General features: G+C 40.2%; 3 protein-coding genes across 3 annotated transcripts; 2 read left to right on the forward strand and 1 right to left on the reverse strand.

Annotated features, from left to right (window-relative positions):
- Nucleotides 1-1,549: 1,549 nt before the first annotated feature.
- On the forward strand, nucleotides 1,550-7,682 carry LOC117417829 (ADP-ribosylation factor-like protein 6-interacting protein 1). The gene is made up of 6 exons (XM_034030189.3): nucleotides 1,550-1,706; nucleotides 3,091-3,224; nucleotides 3,866-3,985; nucleotides 4,837-4,954; nucleotides 5,538-5,622; nucleotides 6,625-7,682. The coding sequence occupies exons 1-6, from the start codon at nucleotides 1,671-1,673 to the stop codon at nucleotides 6,741-6,743; spliced, it is 612 nt and encodes a 203-aa protein (XP_033886080.1). The 5' UTR covers nucleotides 1,550-1,670; the 3' UTR covers nucleotides 6,744-7,682.
- On the reverse strand, nucleotides 7,617-11,553 carry LOC117417821 (uncharacterized). The gene is made up of 5 exons (XM_034030166.3): nucleotides 11,288-11,553; nucleotides 10,528-10,781; nucleotides 8,918-9,094; nucleotides 8,442-8,646; nucleotides 7,617-8,322 (listed from the first exon to the last, which is right to left on the reverse strand). Exons 1-5 carry the CDS (start codon nucleotides 11,289-11,291, stop codon nucleotides 8,210-8,212), a joined length of 753 nt encoding a protein of 250 aa, XP_033886057.3. The 5' UTR covers nucleotides 11,292-11,553; the 3' UTR covers nucleotides 7,617-8,209.
- Nucleotides 11,554-11,735: 182 nt separating this feature from the next.
- LOC117417963 (small ribosomal subunit protein uS8) lies at nucleotides 11,736-16,671 on the forward strand. Its single transcript, XM_034030407.2, has 5 exons — nucleotides 11,736-11,843; nucleotides 13,245-13,382; nucleotides 14,100-14,179; nucleotides 16,041-16,126; nucleotides 16,537-16,671. Exons 2-5 carry the CDS (start codon nucleotides 13,250-13,252, stop codon nucleotides 16,628-16,630), a joined length of 393 nt encoding a protein of 130 aa, XP_033886298.1. The 5' UTR covers nucleotides 11,736-11,843; nucleotides 13,245-13,249; the 3' UTR covers nucleotides 16,631-16,671.
- Nucleotides 16,672-19,475: the final 2,804 nt, after the last annotated feature.

The raw sequence follows: 19,475 nt of genomic DNA on the forward strand, positions 1-19,475 counted from the left end.
GGACTGTAAGCAATGAAATGTAAAAAGTGGAGGCAACTGGTTCAATAAGCATTATTTCACCAGGGTACTGTACATTGCTAGATCTATAAGGGAGTTCTTGAATGTTAATTTTAACAGTAGAAATCTGCTCTGGGCACATTCTACCAGGTAGAACATTCCAGTGCAGCTTTGCACCAGTTCCTGCTGAAACATCTTCCAAATTGGTGGATGAATTTCTGAGGTTTATAATCTTGTTGCTGGTCTAGCTGGAATGCTCTTCTGTCCAAGGCTCTTGGCTCAAACAATGGCTCTGAATTAATACTGTTATCAACTCCACCCTTTCCAAACATACCTTCTCTTAAATATCTGCTATGCCCTTATTACTTTTTTACATTCATATCTCGAAGTCTATTGCTCAGATCTGAGCGCGTTTGTCTTCTGGTGTTTCTATTGGAGATAACTACCCCCAATGAAAACACATTGGCTGACCACAGCTATCACTTCTTTAGAAGTGTGGATTCTACCAGGCTCCTATTCATTCTGAGAGGGACAGTAGTCCTTTCAGTGCTGCTGCAAGCAGAAGTTTCAGTTTGTCCTCTCTATAGTTGTTTTTTGGCTTGAGATTGATTGTTAGGGACTGGAGAGGCCAAGGCAAGTGTCTGTGCAATCAGCACTCTTTAACTCAGGATTTCCCAAACTGGCCACGGGAGTAACTATTATATATATATATATATATATATATATATATATATATATATATATATATATATATATATATATATATATATATATTTAGCTCAAAGAGCCAGCTGCCCTATATATATATATATATATATATATATATATATATATATATATATATATATATATATATATATTCTTAAGAAGTGTTAATACTGGCCAGCAGTGCCTAATGCAGTTGAACAGGTGGGCCTCAAGTAAAAAGTGTTTGGGTACCCCTGTCTTATTTCTTGGGAGGCCAGGTATTCTGTTTGAAATCCCAGTAACTGGTCATGCTGGTTTAAGGCAAAAACAGTCATACGCATACCTAAAGTCAACTGACTGGTGTTGTCTAATTCTTGTAAACATATGTGAGGTTTGCGTTGACAAACGTTTTGACAATATAAACGGACGGGGCAGCTTTCCAGTAACCGCTCAAAGTATTAGTCATTTTGCAAGAAAAATTATGTCCAGTTATTGTTCAGAGCTAGGTCCCGCCCCCAAGTGATCTCATTGATCAAAATTAAGTTGTTTTTGCTTGAGTCAGCCAATCGTGCATCTCCTGGCTATTATTACGTTTCTGTTATATTGTATCGCCAGTATAACCTGTTTTCGTGTTATTTTACTTGTGGTTAATCAAAAAATAAGTAGAATTGTAATTGTAGCCGTTCAGGTTTTTTTTAGTGCAAAACAATATTGGTGGCGCAGAACGCTCTTATGGGAACTGTAGTCTTCACGGTACGCGATTTTCCTCTACAACGGACTGTGCTAAAGGTGCTAGAGAACTACATGTCCCAGCAACCCCCATGTTTGGCGTAAGTACAGGCTCGCGTCTATATAATATAAGGGACTGGTGTGTCTGCTGGTTTCTTGTGCGGAGTAAGACTAGGTGTTAGGGGAAGTGTTTGAGAGTGTGGTAGAAACACGCCTAGATATTTTTTTATTTATTAAAACGTTACTAACATTTAGGAATGGCAGAGGGAGACAACAAAAGTGCTAACCTTCTGGTAAGTGGTGATATTTTCGTTATTAATGCATTTCTTAATTTGCAGTTGCTTTTGCAAAGCGCAATTTCTTTGTCACTGTACGTGTTGTATTTTATAGTCGTCAGCGATACATTTAGGACATTGTTTGCATGGGCTATTTGCGGTGTTATGTAAAATAGGACGTGTATTTTCGTACGCAAGGTCAATAAGATTATTTATTTCTGAATCGCGTTGTTTACGCTAGTACTAATACTGGATCGTACATGTGCATTGTTTACATTTGACTAAAATGACAAGTCCGGCTGTTGTGCTTGTAGCTTATTGCAGCTATTGTGCAAGTCTATAAATATATAATGATCTATAACCGTTCTGCCATCTTTAAATGGTTCGGGGCGCTGCAGCAAAGAGAAGCGAAATAAATACAGAAAGGGGAAGGGAGTTGCCGAGTGTTGCAAGATCAGGACATTGTAGTGCGACGAGATACCACGTTGTGTCGTGTCTGATAAGACTAGATTAAATCAAAAAAATACAATTAAAGGTTATATGTGCATTTGTACTATAGCAAGCGGTAGGGAGAAGTATGGTCGCAGTACAAATGGCTGAGTTGCAAATACGAAGGGTAGGTACTGTATAATTTTAATGTTGCAAACTATGTAAATCTTTACATCATTCCTTTAAGAAATGTGCACTGTGTCAAAAGAAGAAAAAACAAACTACGTAGTTCATTTTCAGTATTTCTTTGCTTTATTGTCTGTGACGCCTTAGCATACACGTTTGAATCTTGACCCAGGTCTAAATTCCAAATGGTAACACGGGCACAGAGCCAGAGCCAGAGCCTCAGGATAGGGTTACAGAAGAACCAGTTGGTCCGACTCTGCTCACGTTAATGCACGGTCACGCTGTCAGCAATTCCTGTCTGTCTGATGTTGGTCTAACCAATTCGAAATTTATTTATTTGATACAGCGCTGAAAACGTTTGTAGATGCACACGCATTACAGAACTTCCGAAGTTTTAAAAACTGGAGAAGGAATGCTCAGAATATCTGAACATTGAATGCACTGTCAATACCGCTCTGTAAATTCTTTCCACACGCCCTGCAGTAAAGTCGTACAATACTTGTCTTGTTGAGGTTGTGTTTTGCTGTACCAGCAGTACGAATCAGCTGCTCGAGTCAGTTTCAGTCACGCATTAATTACCACTGGCATAAAAAGTGTATCTGCAGTGTTAGTGTTACCAGGCTTTGGTGTCTACAACAGTACACTCCATGTCAGGTCGTTATAACACAGTGTGGTGGAAGATAGATATATGTATGTAAAATCTGCAACCTAGTAGACCACATTTTGATTCATGCACGTCAAGGGACTAGAATGAAGATTCTGCCATGCCTCTCTTTCTCCCTCCCAGGCCCAGGAGACAGCCCAGCTGGAGGAGCAACTGCAAAGCTGGGGGGAGGTGATCCTTGCTGGGGATCAGGTCCTGCGATGGGTGAAGCCCTGGTTCCCTGCTGCCATGATGGGAGCAGTCTCTGTGATCTTCCTGTGAGTGATGGGGGGCTGGTGTGTGTGTGGGGGGATTACCAGACATTATTTAATGCCTTTTAAATATTAAACATGTGCTTTTAATGGAATAGTATTTAACAGCAAATTGTGTTGCCACACTTGTAGACCCATGGACTGTAAATAATAGCTTAATGGAATGATGAGTGTGCTTTCTCCTTGTTCGAGTCAGAGCTGTGTATTGTACACGTTTTCAAAATGTACATATTACTTGCAACAAAATTTGAATCTCAGCTATTGACATTAATCACGTTTTGTTTTTACTCTAAAAGGGAGCGGTTTTTCACACCAGATCTTGGGTGACCTTGCACCGCATAGAACCTACTAGAATGATTTTCAAAGACGGGAGTGAGTCCCTCAGAACAGATACAACTAGCCCTTTATCTCATGGAGATCATGAGTCATAGTAGAGACTTGAAGTCCCACCCGGTTGTCTTTCAAGTTTTACCACCTATGATTGTGGTCTTGCAATATTCAGCAAAGAACTGGAAATATCCAGGGTCAGGTTGCTCTGTGTACCTATGATGTGTTTAAAATGCTCTGTCCCCAGTTTGGGATATTTCTACTGTTGGAAGTCACTAGCAGCTTGTCCCTGTTTCTGATCTGTTTGACCTCTCTAACAGGATGATTTACTATCTGGACCCATCTGTTCTGACTGGGGTTTCTTGCGCTGTCATGTTCCTCTGCCTGGCTGACTACCTTGTACCCACTCTCGCACCCAGGATCTTCGGCTCCAACAAATGGTGAGCTGGAAAACCAAAATAAATGTTTCTTGCTAGTTCAAAAAAAAAAAAAAAAACCCACACCGTTGAACAGTGCTGAAGACTTCCCCTTTTCTCAGCAAACCCCCTTTCTGCTGTGCACTCGCACAGGCCTCTTAACATAAACTAATCTCAGGTTTAGTGAGGTGTTAAAAGTACAGAGATGTTTCCATATATAGGAAAAAAATGATTGTTCAGACATGAGCCACCACTTTAAATAAAACATTTCTACTGCAGGAACTGGAATCAAACACACAAGGCTGTTGGATGTGGACAGAGTCTAACTGTTGATTGGTGTTCTGTTTTTGTCTCTAATTCACTGATCTGATAGCATTGGGCTACTTCTGTGGTACTGCACTTGACATTTAGAAATTTGTGTCACTCAGAAGATTGATTCCCCTCTTGCGTCAATACCCCCGTCCTTGTCCATGTGGGATATAAATCCCAAGGTATTGTGTAGCACTAGGCAGTTGCTGTTGAAGGTATCTTGTATCTTTGCCTGTCAAACACCGACTCAGCAGCTGTCGCTTCCCTTGGCTGTGTGTATTAAAAAATAGGAGAGGGTTCAGTAAACTTGGCAATGGGACTCAAAGCGGGTGCAGTCTTGTTGCTATTTTGTGGATGCAAAGCAATCATTTGAGTTTTGGGTTGCAGCAGACCTTACCAGAGTGCAATAAAAATACAAATTGTGTGTGTGTACACCACTTTCAGTAAGCATGTAAAAATGTTGAAGGCAGAAAATGCATCCACGTTTAAGCACGATTTGAAATGGACTTCTCGGAGGTATTTAGTCTACTGTTATTGAAGACGTTCTCCTCTTGTCTTCCCATCAGGACCACGGAGCAGCAGCAACGTTTCCACGAGATCTGTGGGAACCTGGTGAAGACGCAGCGCAGGGTTGTGGGCTGGTGGAGACGTCTCTTCACCCTGAAGGAAGAGAAACCCAAAGTGGTACTTGATACCAGACTACCCTATGATAGCGATCTTCTCCTGTTCTGTGAACTCTTGATATCGCACTAGTTGCAGCAATGGAAAGTGTAGTGCTGCGTCACTCACTGCTGCCTTGCCACTGATAAGCTAGATGTGAAATTATACGACGTGTCTGGCCCCCAGCCTGACCTGTCCCCTGAGGCTCTTTCGCTACCTATTATGTTATGTTCCAACAACTCATTCATGACTAACTGCATGCCAAAAAAAAGCATTCAGACAAAACGCCTTTCCTTAAAACAGTGCAGTAAGAAATTGCAGTGAGACGGCAAAGACTGATGGATGTATAGAATTCTTTCAGTTATGTCACACACTTGAAACTGATTTGAACATGGATTGGGTGTGGACGGGTGTGAATTGTATTGTTGTAATATAGCTAAATGGAGTTACCAGGTTAGAGCCTGTTACACAGATTACACTGGCTTCAAATATTATTCTTGCTATCAAGAAACTGGCTTCTGACTCCTACGATATTAGAGTTCCAGTTGTCAAGGCAGCAGTCTGTGTATGTATGCTAATCAGGATTTGACTTTTGTATGTCTCTCAGTACTTCATGACTGTGATCAGCGCTCTGTCAGTGATGGCCTGGATCGGACAGCAGGTCCACAACCTCTTCCTTATGTACCTGATCGGTAAGTTGATTTACCTGTGCAGCAAACCCATGTATTTGAAGCTGCAGAGAACCATTCCTTTTAACACTCCAGAACCAATGTAGGAATGTGGTACGTGGGAAGTTTAGTGAGAAGATAAAATACATTTTAAAATGTGCCTTTCGAGTTGAGAAAATATCAGATCTGCATTTCCTGCAAAACCTTATCAGCACTGTGTAAAAATTGGGCTTCCCTTGTTAGTTTTGTTTTCCTGTGTTAAAAAGCTGCTAACACATCTGCAGGGTTTTGAAGTCCTTCTATTAACAACTTAAGACCCTTTCACACACAAATGCGCTACTGAGCCGTCTGATGTTAAAAATAAATAAATAAATAAAGTCTTTTAAAATACCCATTTACACAGCACGAAATTGTGCAATCTATGCTGGTATAATACCGTCATAACCCTTTCACACAGCCAAAAGGATCATGCGAGTACAACTTTCAAACTTGTCGGTCAACAGATCGTTTTCATGGCAATGGCGATTCGCCCATAAATTACAGTATCACGCACCGTCCCTTCTGTTTGTGAATTCACCTCCTCGTCGGCCCGTAAAGTTAACAATTCCTTAACTTATTCCTGACTCCAATTACCACCTCAGTCTTGATCAGCCATTATATTTGAAATAACCCAGCACGTCTGGTATACCATCACATGGGGATGTTAACTTTTCAATCCACGCCCACTATTGCAATTCAGTGACGGCATAGCCTTTCACACTGTAGTTAAGACGTTTCCGTGACGGTATAGGCAATTCACACAGACCAAAATGCCACATCAGTGCCGGTTCTGTGTTGTCATAACTCATCTGTGTGAAAGGGGTATTAATGGTAGTTACAGGGGTTCCTTCATGCACTCAAGTAGTTGCTTGTTTCCCCAGAAGAAATTGTGCATTTCTTTTGAAAATAGTCATAGTGGTTAGTTCTGGGGTTAGTTCTTCAGAGGACTGACTGCTGAGACCTCTACCTTTTTCTTCTCCTTGTCAGTGAGCTTCCTGCTGCTGCTGCCTGGACTGAACCAGCATGGGATCATCAGCAAGTATGCTGGGATGGCAAAGAGGGAGATCAACAAACTGCTTAAACAGAAAGAGAAGAAGAATGAGTAATAGAGAGGACAGGAGAGACCCCCACCCCACAACCCCAACCCCCTTCAGTTCAAGGTGGTTGTGCTTGGATGAAACATCCTCCAATCAGAAACCCTTTCACTGGGCAGGTGGTGTGTAAACCGCACATTTTGAGTTTGTTGTGCCCGCCGCGGTTTCACTACATAATGAGCTTTTTGAAAATGCAGACAGAGCCCTCTGTTGTCAGATACCACTCACACAATTTCATACTTTTTTTTTTTCCCCCCCGTTAAAGTTCATTAGTGATCACGTTGTACAATTCTGTGCCCCCCCCCCCCCCCCCCCCCCCCCCCCCCCCCCACACACACGCACACACACGCACACAAAAAAGGGACTGTCAATTCCCAGCTGTAATGCACCATTGTCTTCAACAAAAATATGTAAATGAACAAAGCCAGGCTTGTATTCCTGCTATGCACAGATAGATCCTTTCCAGAAAGTGTGCTTGTGCCCAGCTGTTTAAAAGCACTGTATTTACATAGCTGGGTTCTGAGGTGCACCAACAGTCCCAGTCTCTAATGTGGTTTGTGTAGATTTCTGTATTTAAATTTTTTTTTTCTAAATGTTGCACTGAAACTGTTGAAGGAAACTGGACAAGTACAAAGGTAATCCTCTGTTACTCCTGAATGAACAGTGTTTAACTCTACTGCTGTATTTTACTGAACACTGTTCGACTGCTAACCTATCTCAGATTCCTCTCTGACCTGATCTGCATGACATTCTCATTACCCCTAGAATCCCCTTCTCTGTTTTGAGTGCTTGTTTTTCTGATTTTGTAAATGTCTGTCCTGTACCCCTCTGGTATTATGTTTTGTATATGTATGTTGTAGATGGACAATAGTCTTCAGTTCTGTCTTACATTTTTTTTTTTTTTTTTTCTAGCTTCTTGCTGAAGAAATAAAATATTGTAAAGAATTGAAACGGTGTCTGTTTATCAGTAGAAATTTAAAGACATGATTTGCTTTTAAGGTTTAATTTATTTAAAGATTCTACAGTACAACTTAATGTGCATAACGGCTCAAAAGCCTGTTCCAATGGAACTTAAGTTGTTACACATATTATAACTTGTGTGTGTCTTTATATATCTATATATATATATATCTATCTATATATCTACATATATATATATATATATATAATCACACATTTTTTTTTTTAATTAACAACCTAATTTCACAAGGTTAATTTCTATGAAGTGTAATTTTAGATAATGATTTAGATTTTTTTTTTTATATATATATCTAAACTATGATTAAAGATAAACAATAGTGTCTAGTTTCACAGATCATGAATATACTCAAATATTTGGCTGAAAGGTTGGGAGAGATGTGTACCAACTATGCAGGTCTCAAAGCAAATGCATTCAAACCTTGCTCCCTAGTAAGCTGTGATTCCACAAGCTCAAGGGGCTGATAAAGGCATGGCTCTGCCTTTCTGTGCTGTTTTCTTCAATAGAGCCGCAGGCTATGGCAGTCTGTCTCCCAGCGCCTTGCCTGCCACAATACCCGGTCCCCTGATTGTCTCTTGTATTTCCTTTTGGGTGCAAAGGGCTGGTCCTCTCCTGAATAACAAAAACACAAACATGAAGATAAAAAAGGTCAGAAGTACCCAACCACTGCTAGCAGATCTGTACTGGAGAGTGCCCTACTGAGGGTAGAGTCCCTTACTCAGTTACAGTACCTGTGATGATGTTGTAGTTGTGCCAAGGGGTTGGGCATCCAGTGGTGCTGCTTGAGCCAGGCCGTGTGGGTCTGCTGCAGTGAACTCCCCAGTAGGTGGTGCAGTATTTCTCCTGGGTGCCAGTGGGGTTGATCACCTCCCTTATGGAACTGCCTGTCTGGTTGTGGTGGGAGTTCTTCACTGTGGCACTGTGCAGCACGTTGTGCTTTGAAAAGGAGAGCAGAGCACTTCACACAGTGAATACAGAATAAGTCATGCCTATGTTTTCTGCCATGGGCATGAATGAACAGGGGAACCTGGTGGATAATTGTTGTAAAAATAGTAAAGAATGATAAACCATGCTGGTCAAACACATTCAGAAGATTCAAAAGCTGTCACAACAAAATCCATGTATTAATGTGAATTTGCACGTGAATACCAGATAGGTGTATTAAACAATAATAATTATTTAATAATCTCAATTTATTAAAACATACCGGAGTGACCTCTTTGGGCCCAAAAGCTTCCCGGCTGTGGGACTGGACTGGCCATGTATTGGGTGGCCCTGCATTGGGGGTGCCCAGGTGGTGATCAGAGTGGTGCTGAGAGGCACAAAGTGCTTGTCTGGGGACAGTTGGCAGTTGGCACCCACCCCAGCTTCTCCCAGAGAAATACTGTAGACAGAGAACAGGGAAAATGACTACAGACACACAGTTACTTTGACTTGTCCTATAAAAATGTCTGAAGTGTATTAAATTGGGACGGTACCTGCAGAGTGGTAGTTAAGTATACTGCACATTTACTGCATTTTAGTTGCATTGTATACACAATTAAAAGGGTTACAGTGCAATGGTAATCGTCTCCTCACAACAATTAAATAAATGTGGATATTTTAAACTGGTTGTAGAAGGACGTGAGACCCAGCCTAAAGATTCTTGGTATTATTTTTGACCAAAACTTGGCTTTTGATGCGCATATTCGTAATATAACTAAAGTTTATTTTTACCATCTATGTAGTGTTGCTCGTATTCGCTCCTGTCTTACTCAGGCAGATGCAGAAAAGCTGATTCATGCCTTTGTTTTGTTTTTTCTCATATAGACTATTGTAATGCTTTGCTTGCTGGTGTCTCAAAAAACTCTCTTAAAAAATTACAATATGTCCAAAATTCAGCGGCCAGAATTTTAACTAAAACCAAATTCACGGATCATATTACTCCAGTCTTAGCCATGCTGCATTGGCTCCCAGTGGAGTTCAGAGTAAAATTTAAAATCCTACTGCTGACTTTTAAGGCTCTGCATGGGTTAGTGCCAACCTATATCTGCGAGCTTCTGGTACCATATACCTGAATGCGCAGTCTGCAATCCTATGATTCCGGTCTACTCAAGGTACCAAGAACTAAGCGGCGATCTTTCGGGGACAGAGCCTTTTCATGTCTAGCCCCAAGGCTGTGGAACGACCTCCCGCAGGTCATAAGGGATAGTGACTCTGTAACCACTTTTAAATCTAAGTTGAAAACACAATGGCTTTTATTATATGAACAAATTGTTATTGTTCATTGTTGTTTTTTTTATTGTTCAGCGCTTTGAGATGTACATGAAATGCGATATATAAAATAAAGATTATTATATTATATTATTATAATTAATATGCCCTAGCTCCTTTACCCCAATCAGCCTTGAGAAATATTTTCAAAAGCAAGCTTTGCTGGAATAGTTAGCAACCATGGCAAATATGTAAGCAAAAACAACAACAGAATCATACAGAACACCCATGAAAGACTATTAAACAGTTAAGAATGTATATATTGGGAAACTATATGATAAATTGTAACTGCAGTATAATCACAAGGATTTTGTGTAATTAACTATACTCAGTAGTCTTATTTTCCTAACCTTCTGCATTACCTTTTTAAGGACATTTCTTAATTAGCTTTAAAAAGTAAATGACAGCTGCAGTTTTGCAATGCTCTTAATAAAGGGGTTTGTATGGTTGCATGGTATTGTAGAACTGCTGGTAACTCACTGCGCAAATATGGACACTGGGCTGTCTCTGTAGTTGCATTTGATCAATGTTCTTTAAACACCATGTAAAGAAAGGCAGGCTCACATGCTGCTGTGTTGTGGTGTAGTCAGTCTGCGAAGGCGGCCCCCACAGTTTCAGGGTGCTCTGGTGCATGGGTCGGCTGCCTCGGTAGTTCACTGGTTTGGGTTTGTCGCTGAAGCGCAGGTGGTGGGGCAGGTCTCTTATCCGGGTCATCTCCTGCCCCTTAGCAGTCCGGACAGTGTCCACCTTGCTGCCCTGCCCCACAGGCACCATTACCTCCGCGGGGTCTCTTTCTGCTGGCATGCTGGCCCCAAAAACTGAAACCAGATCGTCAGAAAAGATCAAGCAGAGAGCGACTGCTATGCTTTTGTCGGTTGCTTCTCAGCTGAGGAATCCCATTAAAATGTAAGGTTTGATCATTTCTGAATGTAAGACTAAAGGCACGTGGATAGGTGTCTATCCTCAAGAGTTTCATCATCAAAAAGTCCCGGGCCTGCCAACAGTGTGCAATTGAGGGCTTATCCATTGTAATAAATGTTACATTTTCATTTAACAGGCGAGCGCTGGGTCCTGCCCTACTTAGCTTCTTATATGAAAGATTGTAACAGACCACTGGAGAGAAAAGAAAGCTGGGAATGAAGAATGAGGGAACACTTCTAAGTATAGATTTACACTGGTTTACACATGCAAATATTGGTCAGGAAACAGATTGAATAATACAGACAAGGTAGACAGACGGTATTTCCCAAAGTGTATCTATAAGGATTTTCTGTATACTACTCTAGATCTGATAGTATTTAAACGCTCCTGGAGGTTAACTTACCCATGCTGTTTGTAGGAGCTGGGGTTGCTAATGGACAAGATTAGAACAACGACGCACTTCAAGCTTGCTGGTTGCTATGGCTACATTCGAAATTAACACTTCCACTACAGGGCAGGTGTACCCTAAACTCTGGATTTTTTTCTAGATTCATACAATTCATTTTATTAAAGTTATGTATATAATTTTTAACAAGCAATAATGCTAAATAATACCATAATCTGGGACGTGTATATTATCGCTGATGGGCTCTGGTACCGAACTATAATAAAAAGCCAGCCTATTTATATTATTTTTGTTTATGTTGTCCTGCACTTCCCTTTAAACCTCCGCCTAAACACCAGCAGCTCCTCCCAATTTAACAATTGCAGCCAATCTGTTCCAAAAGACTGTCCTATTTTGCATATTTAAACAACGCAAAACCCGCCCTTTATCAGACCACGCCCCAATGTAACTCTCGCGTGTTTGCGCTTCTCTCTCTTACCCCGCGAGATTACATATTTCCCAAATCGCCCCGCGAACTCTTTCTCCTTCCTCTTTCCGCCATATTGCAGAACTGGTAAGGCTGACAATTACTGTTTTCCCTTCTCAATCCCTTTAATATCGCAGTCATCCTAGCGTCTACTGGGCTGTATCGCCTGTCAAATGAAACCCAGATAAACTAAGCGTCTATTTTTATAGTTTTGGCTTGGGCAGCAAATATTCTTGATTAAAAAAATGGTTCCCAAAGCCGATGTGTCAGTCCTTCACCCTGGTTCTAGCGCCTGTGTTGCGCTCATGTGGCTGTGAAAGCACATATTGGGCGTGAAAGCACTAAAAACTAGACAAAGTATGGTTATTTGTGTCATATTTGTGGAATATATGTTAAAACAGCAACGTATACATTTGAAACCGTGCGTTGTTTTGGTTAGAACTTGTCTAATGTTTTTTACACGGCGGCCTTTTTGCTTAAAGTGGCGAAGTTGAGTTGTGGGTCTCTTTCGGACCCTTACCTTGGTCCCCGGCTCTATCGAATTTATACGTTCAGGTGTGTTGTCCCGTCTGTAGTCCAGTGTACATAAAGTACAGATCTTTGACACATTGGTAGCAGTCTGTCCATGTTTGATCTTTGTATAACTGGAATTTTACATTTCTAAATGCGTTTGTTGTGATTTGTTTATTTGCGTGTTGTTCTTGGTGTGTGTGAATGTACTGTCTAATCGAAAAGATGTGTGGTATGTGGTGACTGTTGCTGGAATGAGTGAGTTGGCTAGGCCCAGTTTGTCAGGATACTGCATTTTGATCTGTATACATTTGGTGATTTTGAAATTGATTTGAACTATCATTTCAGAATGGTACAAAGGCATGGTCGATATATGCTCTGAAATTGATTGCAAACTCTTTAGGAGCTTTCCAGCTTTCGTTTACTGCTGTATCCTATTTGTTTTGCCAAATGTTTTTATTTAGTGTATTGGGGGTTTTGCTGTCAAGTGCAGTGGATGGGCTGGCCTACTCCTAATGTAATTAAAGAACAATAGATTGCTCTGAATTAGGAGCAGGGATAATTTGCAATACAACAATGTTTGGAAATTGAGATATTTTGCTGCAAAATGTGGTAACTAGTTAAGATCAATTTTTTTGGATGCTTGTTGTTACTTCATCTGTGGTTAAACTTGCCAATGATGGTAGTTCTAAACACATTTTTTTCCCAATAGTTTGGTGGCTGAATATCATAGTTTTAGAGACTAGGGCCTGGTGTGGTTAATACTGGATGTTAATTTTGGTCTTGGGGGGGGGGGGGGGGTCAAATACTCAATATTATTGTGCAGGAATGGGTTATATCATTAAAGTATTGTCACAGCAGATGGCTAACACTTGTAGGATCTCTACATGGACACCGACTATGCCCTGTGTTCAACTGTTAACTGTATTAAAGTACCCCACAATAGTGTTTTTTAACTGTAATTTCTTTGGTCTGTAGGCATCATGGTGCGCATGAATGTACTCGCCGATGCGCTGAAAAGCATCAACAATGCTGAGAAACGTGGAAAACGACAGGTTCTGATCCGACCCTGCTCCAAAGTCATAGTGCGCTTCCTGACAGTCATGATGAAGCACGGTGAGTGCAGTGGAAAGATGCGTGTTCTACTGCTGTGGATCCAATCCCGGTCCAGTACTATCAAATGTTGTGCAGACTGCACAGCACATTCGACGGAATTCCACATATGCAGAAATAAATCCAAGCAACACAAACAGCATAGATACCAGAAGGCCAAAGCTTTACTTCATGCAAGTTACACACCAATGCTTTCCACAGTACAGGGTAACCAATAAGCCAAAAGTCACATAGAAATCTGGTTTACAGGCATGGGTTGTCATAAACACTTGGTTTTATAATATCTTTTACTTTTGGATTCCATGCATTTCAAAAAAGACTTGTGTAGTAGAACTACATCTGTCCCATATGTAGTGAATGATACAGTAGAACATTAATAAGGATGTTTTTTGTAATGTTTGTACAGTAGTGAGTGTTTTAGTAGGTATTAAAGATTTAAGATGCAGTGGTTCCCAACAGTCAATTGTTTCAGTAAGATTACTCCAAAAAGTAATTCCACTTTTTCAGTGCAAAGCACACATAACTACAGATAATTGTCTAGAATATGTGGACTTGGATGATCGCTGCAAATAAATGTAGTGGGATGAAACACACTTGGACAAAAACTATTGAAGCAGCAGACTGATCTTTTTACTTTTTCTCCAAAGCACAATCACAGTGTGGAGTGTATTCATGGTGTATGATGCATGTATTGCAACTCACTTGCTTTGCTTCTTCCAGGCTACATTGGCGAGTTCGAGATTATCGATGACCACAGAGCTGGAAAAATTGTTGTTAATCTCACAGGCAGACTAAACAAGGTAAGCCTTTATTTCCATTTGGTTTTGTGGTGTAAAGCAGTGGTTCTCAAACTTTCTGGACCTTGCCCCCCCCTCCCTTCCCTTTGTCTGTGGTACTCTAAAGGTATGCAAGCTTAAAAGGCACCAGACAGATGCACATCTACAAACTTTGACATGCCTGGAGGTGTCAGCAGAAAGATTTGTTTTAAGTTAATATATACCGTATAATGGGACATTGGCTGGTATTAAATTCGGCGGATTTGCTACCTTGGGGGACTTTGACGGTTTTTGAATTGTTTTTTTTTACATAGCACGTTCACAAAGAAAAGCCACACAGTTTTGCATTTATACCTTTAATTCCAAAAACTTATATAATGTTTACTTAATGAAGTATGTCTGCTAAAACAGTATCTCACTTACAGTAACTCGTTATAACGCCTACAATGTCACTTTAGCAACTTGGAGAACACGAAGGCAGCCTTCTAAAAATCAGTTACAGTATTTATCATTCTTATATGGCCTTTAATTTTAAGGTACCAGTAAACTTTAACAATAATTATTTGCTATCTCTGTTTTAAAACTTAGCTATGGTTCACAACAACACAGTGGAATGATCAATGTATCATGCAGTAATTGCAGGACAATAAAGCAGAAACGAAAATGCTTTAATTTGATTCGAAATTTAAAACTGGTTAAAAGACTAGCAAGCACTGGCAAAATCAATTTATTTAAATGTGTTTTGTATCTGGACTTTGCGATACCTGCATGGTGGGTGTCTTCATTAAGTCGTATCTACAACGTATTGACAATAACAATCAACCATTTTGTTACGGACTTTCTAACAAGTCTGACACCAACAGTTTTCGCTGTTACTTAATTAAACCTGGTTAAAAAACAAACAAAAAAAAACAAAACCTTAACATTTAAAAAAAAAAAAAAAGTAGTCCTACTGCAGTGGCAGGCACTGTTTACACTGCCTGGGTTCTGGAATCTTGTAAATTCCAGACTTTTTTTTTTTACATCCACAGATGGAAATGTCCGGTCTACTTTTGCCATTCTCATATCCACTTTGACATCTAACACATTCTTTCCCTCGTCCAGCGCTTCTTTAACCTGTTCTGTATACCAGTCTGCCAGAGGGCGGGATCGCTACAAGCATTGTATGCAACCCTCTGATTGGTCCTGAATCTTTTAACGGCTCCCCCCCCCCCCCCAGGACACAGTCTGCATGCCCCCCCCCCCCCCAGTGCTGTAAAGCATAGCTAAAAAATAAACCTATAAGGATCTGTTAAATACAACTAATTAAAGTGTCTACTTCATGCGCAGTTTAGTATAACTTCATGGACCCTAATTAAGTTATACAATTCCTGGAACAGTGGTACTTAGCTTTTTTGTGTTTGTTTAATATTCAAAAAAGTGTATGAAATGAATAGCCCTTTAGGACCGCTGTTGGTTTTTCTGTACCTAATTTATAGTGATGTGGAGTATTTGTGAAAAGGACTGTGATGTATAAATTACATTGTGCACTCTGGTGCTGTGCCTTGTTCAGCCGAGCCAGTAGTTAAAACTGCACATCATGCTACTGAGTGCTGGCTACATTTATCCATAACAGATAGTAATAGACATGTATTTTACAGTTTAGGAAACTGCAATTATAATGTCATTTGAAGAGAGCCCCGATTTGTGATTTAAATGGCCTTGATACTGGAAAACAGGAGTATAGATTAGCCAGGAGCTCATAGCCCCAGCTAAAGTAAACTAATTATATCACTCCTCAAATAACAAATACATCTGATAAACAATGATTCCTGTTGGGAGTTAACACATTCTTGCTGCTTTGATGAGGATTATGTATCTGATTGATCTTGTTTGGTTTTTCTAGTGTGGCGTCATTAGCCCCAGATTTGATGTTCAAATCAAGGATCTGGAGAAGTGGCAGAACAACCTGCTACCTTCTCGTCAGTTTGGGTGAGTGTCCAAAACAAAGATGCAGACAACTATTATGGCTCTAGACTGCTACATAGTTTTTTGGATATACCTATGGGATCCTTGGATATACCTGTGCCATTCCCTGTATAGTTTTGTCCTGGTTAGCACGGTTTCATATATATGAGTGCTGGTAGATGGGCAGAGATATAGGCTGTCTAATAGCAGTCACACCTGTAAAATTAAGGTAATTGGCATGCTCCATCAAATAATGGCAGATCCCACTGTCTGCTTTAAATGTAGACATTTCACGAGTGCTGTCTTGTGTTGTAAGTAGAGGGCAGAGTCATCTGCCAAATGCCCAGTGACATTTGTCTTGACAAAATGCCTTGTTGGTAGATGCAAAGTTGTTTTGTGCGTGCACCTGTGTAACCTCCCTCTCCGTCCTGCAGATACATTGTTTTGACCACCTCAGCTGGCATCATGGACCATGAGGAAGCCAGGCGAAAACACACAGGAGGCAAAATCCTGGGATTCTTTTTCTAAAACATGTAAAGGCACCTGCAAATAAAATGATTTCCAATGGACTTGGGCTTGTCGTGTGCTGTGTTTCTATGTTGGCCGAAGATCGCAGTAAACAATGCTACAGAGCAGATGAGTGCTGATAGTTTTAACTGGTGTATAAACCAAAATACAGCACATCGCCTATCACTGGGGAATGGCAATTGTTTCATCATACTTGCTTATTACTTGGGTGGTAAGACCGTAAGGGACTGGTAGGACGGTAAGATAGTTTACCTCAGTTATTTTATTTTTCTTTATGGTGGAGAAACATGAGCTACTGTAGGTAGCAGTGTGGAGTAGTGGTTAGGGCTCTGGACTCTTTGACTGGAGGGTTGTGGGTTCAATTCCCGGTTGGGGACACTGCTGCTGTACCCTTCAGCAAGGTACTTTACCTAGATTGCTCCAGTAAAAACCCAACTGTATAAATGGGTTATTGTATGTAAAAAAAAAAAATAATGTGATATCTTGTAACAATTGTAAGTCGCCCTGGATAAGGGCGTCTGCTAAGAAATAAATAATAATAATAATACTGGGTGTCTGTGTTCATCTACTGATGCGCACAGACTTGTTTCCTTTTGAGTAGGCGTTCAAGATACCATGCTTTTATATTTTGTGCAATTCATTTACCCCACCCTGTAGTAAATGTTTCTTTACTAGCTTGGCATTTTGCTAATAAATACTTGTTGTCCAGTACTATTTGTGCAGAACCTAATCTCATATTTACACCAAGTGCTTCCTGCAAGAGAGTGTATACAACACTTTGTCCTGAATCTGATTTCTAAACTTTGTTGAGGTCACTCAACTTTATTGATAAAAGGGATTTACAGTTTTAATAGAATGGACATGAATGGCTTTGTAACCATGTGAGGTGTCAATAATACTGGAAATTGTTTGTCTTCCTTAACTCTCCACTAGGTGGTGGTGGTGGTGGTCGTCTGTACACTCTGCTTAGCTTGAATTCTTGTTCTGGCCACCAGTGAGGAAAATGGGATTTTGTGTCCGTGCCCTTTGCTAATAATGTATCTGTACATGAAGTTTTGTAGGCTCACCAACTTTAAGAGAAATTCCGAGTGACCCTGATGGGCAAGAAGTTTAAGATTTTATGACTTTTCTCTACCTGAATGTACTCGTCCTTGTCTTTGCTGAGACCTGAAAAAATATACCTTTAGCACTTCCCTGAAATGGCTTGATCTAAGAAACAAGTTTGCGTCCAGGTGGTATGGGCAGTGCCCTTTGTCTGTTTGGAGAGGGTGAAGTAGACTCCTATCGGAGACAGTGGTAAAGCAGAAAACTAGATTGAGGCGTCCTTGTACGGAATAATTGAAATTTAATTGGGTTGTTAAAATATAAATACCAAAAGCAATTAAAATTAATGAGAAAGTCAAGTAATGAAAGTGTCTGTGTTAGGCCCCAAGTGCTGTACTAATGATGTACTGGGAGTTGTTTGGGAACAGTTTATGTTGTGCTTTTATAATTAAAGTTGCAGTTCAGTCACAAAGTGTGTGTGTGTGTGTGTATGTATGTGTGTATATATATATATATATATATATATATAATTATATATATGAGAGAGAGAGCTAATGTATATACAGAAATTACAACAAAACTTGTGTAATGAAGGTCTTTTCATGGGACTGAGGCATGTGGGGGCCCGGGTGCTTTAATGTACAATGTAATTGGAATGTACTTTGTTGAATGGTTCACTTGAGGGGTGTTGGAAAGCTTGCTTCAGGCTTGAGACCTTGCAGGCCAACCGAGAGCCATTTGCAAGAAGAGGAGGATGAAAAGAGAAATCTTGGCATCTCCCAAACTAGAACAAACCAGTTTCTCATGTATTTTCTATCTGTAGGCTGGAGAATCCCTGCAGGGTTCATGTCTTCCTGTGAAATCACAGTAGCAGTTATATTCGAATCGCATTATTCCATCTGGAATTTGGTGGTATATTTGCATGGTTATCTTGCACTGTCACAGAAGTGCTGTGTTTTTACTTGAGTATTCATTGCTATGCTTGTAACATGATTTAACTTGCCTGGTCCAATGCCTTCACCCTTATTTTTATCATGGTGATATAATAAATGAAGTCCAGCCACAGCAATCATAAAAGCTACTACGAAACATTCTAAAATAGTCATACAATTTAATTAACAGATTTTAGTTTTAAAGATGCTGTGTAGTAAGTTCATAGATCCAGTTTCTTATTCTATGAATACAGGCAAAATAAAAGGCCAATTTGGTAGCCTTTAAAAAAACATACTTCAATAGCTTTAGTACCCTTTTTCAATTAATTCCAATCATAGTAGTTTTATCAGTGGATTTATTTCCACTGTATGTTTTATTATATAGGCTCAATAAATCATCAACGTTTCCCATCTCTATATTCTGCTGCGGTTTAATTTCATGTTTTATAAATTGGTTCTGTAATAAAGCAGAATCTGAATCAAGGGTTCCATTGAAATAATTCTGTATTGCACCCTTTTTTTTATTAGTAGCTATTTGTAGTTTCTGTGTACTATATGTCCATTTTCTGAGTACAGTTGCATACTTGTGTATTTCTTAGTCAAATTTTCTGCACATCCTAAGGTGTCCTGATTCAGTAATTATTTTAGTGCAGAACCCTGCATATCGCACATGTAAGTGGCTTATGCAAAATTTTGGCAATACTTCCGCACACAAGATGCTCCAGACAGCAGCACCTTCAGCACAGGAAGAGTTAAACACAGTGAGCTGTGACCTTGGTGCAATAAGCCCTCCTTCTGTGGATCAGAGACTGGAGAGCACAGTCAGAGTCCATAAAGCTTAATCCAGCTGACTAACAGCTGGGGCTTCA

The sequence above is a fragment of the Acipenser ruthenus genome, chromosome 13 (genome assembly GCF_902713425.1).
Source record: "Acipenser ruthenus chromosome 13, fAciRut3.2 maternal haplotype, whole genome shotgun sequence".
Taxonomy (NCBI): domain Eukaryota; kingdom Metazoa; phylum Chordata; class Actinopteri; order Acipenseriformes; family Acipenseridae; genus Acipenser; species Acipenser ruthenus.

What these genes read in the sequence shown, in the direction of transcription:
- LOC117417829 (XM_034030189.3), top strand. Translation starts at nt 1,671, where the DNA reads ATGGCAGAGGGAGACAACAAAAGTGCTAACCTTCTG. An exon ending in ACAAAAGTGCTAACCTTCTG is followed by an intron (nt 1,707 to 3,090) that starts GTAAGTGGTGAT and finishes TCTCCCTCCCAG; the next exon opens with GCCCAGGAGACAGCCCAGCT. An exon ending in GCAGTCTCTGTGATCTTCCT is followed by an intron (nt 3,225 to 3,865) that starts GTGAGTGATGGG and finishes CCTCTCTAACAG; the next exon opens with GATGATTTACTATCTGGACC.
- LOC117417821 (XM_034030166.3), bottom strand. An exon ending in GGCCCAAAGAGGTCACTCCG is followed by an intron (nt 8,647 to 8,917) that starts GTATGTTTTAAT and finishes TCCTTTTCAAAG; the next exon opens with CACAACGTGCTGCACAGTGC. An exon ending in CAACTACAACATCATCACAG is followed by an intron (nt 8,323 to 8,441) that starts GTACTGTAACTG and finishes TTTGTTATTCAG; the next exon opens with GAGAGGACCAGCCCTTTGCA.
- LOC117417963 (XM_034030407.2), top strand. Translation starts at nt 13,250, where the DNA reads ATGGTGCGCATGAATGTACTCGCCGATGCGCTGAAAAGCATCAACAAT. An exon ending in GACAGTCATGATGAAGCACG is followed by an intron (nt 13,383 to 14,099) that starts GTGAGTGCAGTG and finishes TGCTTCTTCCAG; the next exon opens with GCTACATTGGCGAGTTCGAG. An exon ending in CTACCTTCTCGTCAGTTTGG is followed by an intron (nt 16,127 to 16,536) that starts GTGAGTGTCCAA and finishes TCCGTCCTGCAG; the next exon opens with ATACATTGTTTTGACCACCT.